General features: G+C 38.2%; 1 protein-coding gene across 1 annotated transcript; it reads right to left on the bottom strand.

The window, feature by feature from the left end:
• Positions 1-6,133: 6,133 nt before the first annotated feature.
• LOC103404109 (PTI1-like tyrosine-protein kinase At3g15890) lies at positions 6,134-8,507 on the bottom strand. The gene is made up of 4 exons (XM_008342966.4): positions 8,377-8,507; positions 8,005-8,161; positions 7,654-7,916; positions 6,134-7,011 (listed from the first exon to the last, which is right to left on the bottom strand). The coding sequence occupies exons 1-4, from the start codon at positions 8,427-8,429 to the stop codon at positions 6,324-6,326; spliced, it is 1,161 nt and encodes a 386-aa protein (XP_008341188.1). The 5' UTR covers positions 8,430-8,507; the 3' UTR covers positions 6,134-6,323.
• Between the last annotated feature and the right edge of the window lie 472 nt (positions 8,508-8,979).

Here is an 8,979-nt window from a genome sequence, read left to right as displayed (position 1 = left end):
AGAACAACATCAGGGATACGGTTGTTGGTTGTGATATTTGTCAAAAAAACAAGTATGAGTCCCTTGCTCCCGCAAGACTGCTAAATCCTTTACCTATTCCCCAAAGAATGTGGACTGACATGTCCATGGACTTCATCACTGGACTTCCTCCTTGTAGAGGCAAATCTGTCATATTTGTTGTGATTGACCGACTTTCAAAAGCTGCTCACTTTCTATCCATGTCTCATCCTTATACTGCTCACTTCGTCGCTCAACTTTTCATCGATCAAGTGTTCAAACAACATGGGATGCCAACCTCAATTGTCTTAGATCGAGATCCCATTTTCATCAGCTCTTTTTAGAAAGAGTTTTTTAAACTTCAGGGCTCCAGATTATGTCTTAGTTCAGGATTTCACCCCCAAACTGATGAACAGACTGAGGTTTTAAATCGGTGTTTAGAAACATACTTACAATGTTTTTGTAGCTTACAGCCCAAGCAATGGCTGAAATGGCTTCCATGGGCGGAATGGAGTTACAATACATCTTATCATACTACAACGAAACTTACACCCTATGAAGTAGTGTATGGATAGTCTCCTCCACATATTCCACTCTATGAATCTGGAACTACGAAAATTGACTCGGTGGATTAGTGCTTACAAGATCGAACTTGGATTTTATCTCTTCTCAAGACCAATCTGGAAGCAGGTCAAGTAAGAATGAAAAGTCAGGCGGATAAACATCGAACTGAGAGTTCTTTTGAAGTTGGTGATTATGTGCACACTTAGTTGCATGCATGAATATGATGTTAGAATATAAGGGAGTTTCACCTAATAGTTACAAACTTATATTCACAAGTAGTGGATGTCGCTTATAAACGATTGCGTTAAATGAATTCTTGGCAGGAGTTTCATGCTCATCATAGTAATGAATGCCTCGTCAATACTTATAGTTTTCATTACGCTTAATGATCTTTGATTGTTTCTTTATTCTGCTGTTCACGTAAAAGATTTTTGAAGAATGCTTGAATTGTTGTATGCGTTTTCCCATCCAATTCAATAACTTAAGGAGAACTTGAAGGTTAATTTAAGCGGACTTAATTAACCTGGGGTGTTGAGTTTCATGATTCATCGAAAGAACAACTGAAAATTGGTTTATGTGCAAGTGTGTCATGTGTGGAGAAGAACCCTCTAGCTAGCCCATCATCCATAGTTTACCCAAATTCGTCCAAAATCTGTTTTAGCTTACAATCTGTTTATTTTGTTTTCAAATTCGTCAAAATCCAATCCCCTTTTACTTTAAAGTGTTTTATTAGTCAAAATCTGTTTTGATTTGTGTTTTTAAGTGTCTTGAGTCAAGTTAGAAACTAATTTCGTCCAAACCCATCCCTAGAGTCAGTTTAGACTCTAATTCATTGTTTTAAGCTACTTTGAGTCTTTTAAACTAGTTTTAAGTCTTTTTAGTTTGTATTGCATCTTTTGAGTCTAGTTTGGCGTTTTAAACTTAATTCTACATTTTTAAGTCAGTTTCAGGTGTTTTAGCAATCCTCTCCTAATCCCTGGCCTAGAACGATCCCTACTTACATTCTTTACTACAATTGATACAAGAAGGTTTAATTTGTGTGTTAGGTAATTTTCGCATCAAGATTCAACACCAAAGCTTCACCTACAAAGCTTTAAATATATATATATATATATTTTTTTTTTCAAAAATTCAAAAATTCGGAAATTCAAAAAATAAAAAATTAGAAAAAAAAAATTGAAAAAAAATTTAAAATAAAAATTGCCTAGGCCTCCTCTTCTTTGGGCCTAACAACTTTCATAACAAATATATATGAAGAAGCAGTTTTGGGCTACCACTTAGAAAGGAAATGCCTCATTTGTCAACTCCCTCGATTGGAGACTTGGGGAACTCCAACTATATGCTACTGCACTTTGATACTCGGAAGTTTCACGACCACTCAGTGACTTGGATTTTTCAAGTCTCCAAACGAGAAGTTTTCCTCACTCGGGAAATTAAGGAAGCACTACCTCAACCTACATGTTTCACTCACAAAGCTTCAACATACAAGTTTCAACAAAAGGAAAAATTCAAAGAACTTAGTAAAGAAGACCTTGGTGTATTTAACACTATACGTTGAAATGAAGCAAAGCTTGTTTATTGATATCTCCAATAAGTTAAAAATATGTACATATACATGAATCAAAATAAACAAACAAAAGGGAGCTTTCACAAAGGTTGCTCAGGAGAAGTCTCAGCAATTGGCAGAGCCCCAGAAAGAAGAGGCACCAGAAGGTGATTATTCGGAGCCTCAGTACTAGGCAAAACCCTAGAAGGAGGAGGCACCAAAGGTTGATCATTTGGAGCTTCATTACGCAGTACAGCCCCAGAAGATGAAGGGAATAAATGCCTTTCGAACAAACCCACAAACCTCTGATGATCAAGTAAAATCTGACCATCAGATTCCTGCAGCTGGTCGAGCTTCCTCTTCATGTTTGTAACATAGTCATGTGCGAGCCTGTGCAACTGTTTATTCTCATGCTTGAGCCCTTTGATCTCCTGTTTGAGACTTATCACTTCAGTCATCAATGGTTCAACTTGGCGGGTTCGAGTAAATAGACGTTGTGCCATATTAGACACAGAGCCTGCACACTGAACACTGAGAGCTAGAGAATCCTTAACAGCCAACTCATCAGACCATTTGGAAAGTAGTTTGTTATCTTTGGGAGTGAGAAGGTTCCTGGCCACCACCGCAGCAGTCATATCATTCTTCATCACAAAGTCCCCAACGGTAAGAGGACCATTAGGGGATAAGAAGAATGGGCGCCATATCTTGTCTTCAGAAGGCATGGCTGCCTCTTCACCAAAGTTCAAGTCAAAATGACGATCGGATGGGCTAGACATTCTCAGAAATGATGAAGGAGAAATGAAGGGCAATAAATCTCTGAAGTAAGGGGGAAATTCCTACAAGCAATAACTCTCTGAATGTACTTCTTGCACATAATTGGTGCCCTTATAAAAAAAAGGGCAACAGGGCCGTTGGTTCAAAAATCGAAAAGGCACCATTTTCCGAATTCCGAAGAGGCACCATTCTCCAGATTCCGAAGAGGCACCACTTTCCACACGCAACATCAGCTCATCGGGTACCACAGATAACTTTGCTAAAGATCTCTGACAAAGTTTAGACACATAAATTTTGAAGGTCCAACTACCCTACTATTACCCATAAGGGTAAAGGAACAGCACCACTGCTTGATAAGTAGAAAGTCCCAATGTGTGTCAACTTCTGTGCTCCGTGGCAAGGCAGACTGGCAAAAATGCCCAACCTTTACTCACATTTGAGAAAACACTCCCAACAGGATTACTTTCTCAAAAATCGAAGAGACACTGCTCGAGTCAGACTCCCAATAGGATTGCTTTCTCAAAAATCGAAGAGGCACCGCTCTCCGAATCTCGAAAGCCAGACTCCCAACAGGATTACGTGCTCAAAAATCGAAGAGGCACCGTCCTCCGAATCTCGAGAGCCAGATTCTTAACATGATTACTTTCTCAAAAATCGAAGAGACACTGTTCTTCGAATCTCAAGAGTTAGACTCCCAATAGGATTGCTTTCTCAAAAATCGAAGAGGCACTGTTCTCTGAATCTCGAGAGCCAGATCCCCGACAGGATTGCTTGTTCGAAAATCAAAAAGGCACCGCTCTCCGAACTTCGAGAGCCAGATTTCCTTAGATAAAGCTTGTCTGCAATCTTCACACGCAACATCAGCTTTCCAGATACCACAGACCACTTTTTCAAAGTGCCCTAACAAAGTTAAAACACGTGAAGCTTGCAGCTCCCACTATATTGCTATGACCAAGAAGGTTAAAAGAATAACACTACTACTTTTTGTTAGGGAAATTCCTATATATGTCAACCTCCATCCTCTATAGCCAGGCAGGCCTGCAAATAAAAAAAATGCTCAACTTTTCTTCACATCCGAGAGGGCACTTTCAACAGAGTCTTTCGAAATACTCAACTTCTTTTCGTCTCGATAATACCTCTTCAAATAAGCCACACTAGAGCAAAAGTATCTCATATCATCAAGGTTAAAAGCAAGAGTATCCCATATCATGCTTTTTCCCTGTCTTTTCCTTTACCCTTGTTCTTACCTGCAAGATAAGGAGAAAAAGAGCAATCAGTCACCACTTGGAATCAAGCTTCCACTCAGGAACTAACTGCTTGGAACCCCTTCCCTGATTACTTACCTGGCATTGCTCTCGAGTACTCATCTTCAACATCTTATGCTTCCAGAGAAGATACCATATCTGCCTGAGGAATAGATAAGGCAAGTGAGAAGGATACAAGGAAGCATGTGGAGACGAGTGTAACAGAACACGTGCCGATACATCCACTACTTTGTCAACAGCAAAAGTATCCCATATCATCAGGGTCGAACATACTCTAGATTTGATGGACTTATTTTGACCCTCAAATTCTTGAGTCGGCCTTATACTCTGGAGGAAACCAGAAAACCCTCTAGCCCAGTTCAAGAATAAGCATGTGGAAAGTTACTTCTTCAAAAGCAAAAGTATCTCATATCATTTCTTCTCCATTTGCTTCTCTTTATCCTTATTGCTGTTTACGACATAAGGAGAAGGAGAATAATCAACCAGAAGCTGAAGTTGAACCTCCAATCCAGGTTGCTTGCTTAAAAGTCTGATTGCTTACCTTGTCTATTACCTCTTTCGGCAAATCTCCTAGCTCGGCGACTTGGGGGACTCCTACTATAGGGTTTGTATCGCACTTGACCAAGCCTGAAACTACAAGTAAAGCTTCATACATTACCTTATGCATCTTCATCGGTTAAAGATACCATCCCTGGATGGAGGAAAAGTACTTCCAGAGAAGATGCCACATCTACATATGAGACAGATAAGGCAAGTGAAAATGATACCACACTTTGGTACTTAGAAGTTTCGTGATTACTCAATGGCTTGGATCTTGCAAGTCCCCAACCGAGGAGCTTCCCTCACTCTGGAACTTAGGGGAGCACTGTTTGTACCATACTTGACCAATCCCGAAACTACTGAGCACCGGTCAATGTTATACCGTCAAGGAGCCAGAAGAGTTTCCCTCCAACTAGGAGGCCAATCACAGCGCAACACGTGTTGACATCATAAGCCAATCACAACATGACACGTGTCAATGTTAGAATGAAACTAGAAACTCTTTTCTATAAATAAAGATCATTCTCTCACAATATTTCCTAATGGCATTTGTACTAAATCATTCACTAGTACTCACTAAAGGAGAGCTTGAACCTATGTACTTGTGTAAACCCTTCACAATTAATGAAAACTCCTCTACTCCGTGGACATAGCCAATCTGGGTGAAACACGTACATTTTGTGTTTGCTTCCCTGTCCCTATCGATTTACATACTTATTCACACTAGTGACCGGAGCAATCTAGCGAATGTCACAAACTTAACATTTTCTGTTGTACCAAAGTCCTCACTGATTTTGGGCATCAACAATATGCATACACAATTTAATAATTTGATGCATGTACATATATTTGATGCAATTCATGGCAAATATCAAATTCACATAATTCAACAATTATGAATATAGTGCATACACAATTTATGTAGAATCCAAAAGTCAAAAAAACGTAAAGTTGGGTCATGCATGACGGTGAATGTTCATGCTATCAGCGCTACAAAAATATTGAGATAAAAACCATGGTTTTGGAAGAACCTGATTGCGTGATGATATGGATGAACTAGTTTGATGCAAAAAAAACTCATCGTCAGATTCCTAAGTATAGCAGTAGGAGCGTGCTGATAACGTGTTGTAGCCTATTTTATCTAACTAAGGGGAAGGGGCCGGCCGCAAGGAGAGATGTGTTTGTAGAATCGTACGGGAATGTGTGTATTATTTCCTCAGTGCCTTTATTTATAGTAATGAGAGGGAGAAGAAATCTTTCATCGCCTAGGAATACAAGTCCATATAGGAAAGAATAACTATAACCAAATCTAATCTAGGATTTATACAATCACACTTAAACTAGGAAAGTTTATAACATCTTTATTTTTTTACATGAGTTCAATGCCAATTTATTATGACCGATTCATTATCTAGCTTACCTCAAATCAATAGGACACAAAATCAAATAATTTGGTCAAAAGATAATGGCAATCGCATATTATAACATCTTCAAATTTGCATAATGACCAAGGAAATAAAAAGTCTGTCAAGCCCCTCTCACAAACCAATTTCTCTTGTATGGAAAACAATTGCTTATCATTCATATTGACAAATCAAGAGCTATATATAGATGAGCAAAATCAAATTACTACTCTCTCACACATATTTCGCCGTTCTCCTTTCCTTGTAAGGATCCTGCATTTTCTGCACCTCTATAGCACTGAAAACTCCATACCCGTTAGTACTTTCGTCCGCCCCTCCATCTTCATCATCATCGGTAGCTTGATCGAGGGCCAGAAGCTCCTCCTTGTATCTCACACTTTCAATTCTCAATGGTTTCATCTTGATTTGAGCCTCATACCCTTTTAAAAGATCTACCACTTCCTTAATCTTGAGCCTTTTTTCAGGCTCACTTTTCACACAAAGTGCAGCAACATTGATAGCTTGCTTCAGTTGGCCTTCATCAAAGTTTCCTCTGAGTCTTGGGTCTGCAAGTTCCTTAAGTCTGCCTTTGGTTATAAGTGGCTCCGCCCATTCAGTGATCGTCCTCTTAACTCCGCCAGGGAGTTTTTCTATAGGCTTTCTTCCAGTTACGAGCTCTAAAAGAAGAATCCCAAAACTATAAACATCACAGCTCTCTGAGACTTTTCCCCACATGGCATATTCAGGTGCTAGGTAACCCAAAGTTCCCTTGACTCGAGTAGTCATGTGGCTCACACCTTCGGGGATTAGCTTGGCAAACCCAAAGTCTGCAACTAGTGGTTCGAAATCTGAATCCAACAGCACATTGCTAGCCTTTATATCTCTATGAATGATGTGGGGTGTCACCTCATGGTGTAAGTACCTACAAGCCACAAATAGAATGAGAATGCACAGGTTAAACAATTGTCAAATCATTTTAATTGGCAAAATTGGTGTAGCATTTGGGAAATTTGGTTTTTGATTGAAAAATTGTGAAAAATGATGAAATTATTATCTGCACCACGTTTACTTATTTCTTTAGATGAACCATCTATATAATAAGTATTCTCTAGATTGTGATTATGAACCACATATGTGGGCGAAAATCAACACAATCAATTGTGTTCATATTTCCAGTTTAGTAAGGTAAATCCTATTTAACCAAACAGTATGTCAAGAGAACATTTCTCCTCAACATGTGATCTAAAGATATAAGCATCTAAATGCTAGAAAAATATTGAGGGTTACTGTTTGCTACTTTTCTGTTGTGCGTGCTGATCCAATTATAAGAGAAAATTGACCTCCAGATGTCATGTGCAAGAGATGTCAATAATATTCCAAATGGTTCTTAACTGCTTAATTATTATAGTATTTGTTAATTTCTTAGTGAGTTGGAGGGCACAAGTTGGTGGACTCGATCAACCAACACTTCCATATGTGATTTTGATCAATGGTAGCTTCAAACTAAACCATGCATGTATATATAAATAATTAAATGTAAAACTTATGTTATACTACTGCTTACAGGAGGCCTTCTGCTGAGCCAATAGCAACTTTCATTCTCCTTTTCCAATCCAGCCGAACTTCACTTGCAAATTGGCCATGCAAGTGAGAAAGTAAACTAAGATTTGGCATGTAATCATAGACAATAAGGCGTTGATCTGCCCCAGCATAATAGCCCCTAAGTCCCAACAAATTCTTGTGCCTAACCCTTCCAAGAACTTCAACCTCAACTGCAAATTCCATTTCAGCTTTTGAATTCATTGCTTTCAACTTCTTCACAGCAATCTGAATATAAATTATTTACTCAAAAATTATAACAAAAATGGTAAGTAGCGTATTAGGATAATAATTAATTAGTTTTCTTTTTCATTACCTGTAGACCATCACTGGTCTTTCCCCAATAAACACTTCCAAACCCTCCCTCTCCAAGCAAATTGTCATCACTAAACCCATGAGTAGCTGTATGCAACTCCTTGTACGAAAATATTCTCCATGATGTGTGACCTCCTCCACCAACTTCACGAGTAGCCCTAAAAATGCCAAAGCAAAACTTAATTTCTGCATTTTTTTGTTCCCTTTTTCTTGCAGAAAACTTAATATCTCTTAACAAAAAGTCAATCTCAGCTAAACTAGGCTACCTAGATTTATTACGAGTTTCGCATAAAAAAAAATAATAATTAGCTTGTTTAACTTTGAATTGGGATTTAGGCAAAAAAGAGGAAAAAGGTCGAAATTTTTAACATACCCTTCTTCGTCTACCTTCTCTGAACTACAGCAAGCACTCAAGGATGATCCCATAGTATGGACTTGGGATGAGTACTTTAAAATTTGAGTTGAGTTAATTATATATTAAGCTTGCTTAAGAAATTGATCAGTGTTAACCTCTTAAATTAACCACATTAGTTGTGTTCTGGCTTATATATTATATTGTAGATGCGATGTAAGAGCCGACCTCGGCCGGCATATGTTGAATATCAAGTTGCTTGAACGGTTGTAACTAAACTTGATAATTAAATGAAACAAAATTTTACTATCCAGATATTAATTAATACAATAAAGCATCTTGCAATATGATGTACTAAATTACTATGTGATCTTCAGGACAATAATATCTTTCATACCAATTTGTTCATTACTTGAGTATATGTGGGATGGTCCGTCAATAATATGTTAATTACTTCAGGACAATAATATGTTGGGGACTAGCTTTGAAATTTTCTCTTACCATTTTGTACGAGAATTGAATTTAATCGGCTTGAAGATATATGGGAGATATGGGCTAAGTGAGTCATGATAATTAGGTATGAAACTTGTCATTCATATGAGTCGAATATGAGATATCCCACTT

Source organism: Malus domestica, chromosome 16 (assembly GCF_042453785.1).
Source record: "Malus domestica chromosome 16, GDT2T_hap1".
Taxonomy (NCBI): Eukaryota; Viridiplantae; Streptophyta; class Magnoliopsida; order Rosales; family Rosaceae; genus Malus; species Malus domestica.
This window is presented reverse-complemented; position numbering and strand designations above follow the sequence as displayed.

Coding starts and splice junctions, on each gene's coding strand:
- LOC103404109 (XM_008342966.4), bottom strand. CDS start 8,429: ATGGGATCATCCTTGAGTGCTTGCTGTAGTTCAGAGAAGGTAGACGAA. Junction 8,162..8,376: donor GAGAAGGTAGACGAAGAAGG/GTATGTTAAAAA, acceptor TGGCATTTTTAG/GGCTACTCGTGAAGTTGGTG. Junction 7,012..7,653: donor GGCTCAGCAGAAGGCCTCCT/GTAAGCAGTAGT, acceptor TGTGGCTTGTAG/GTACTTACACCATGAGGTGA.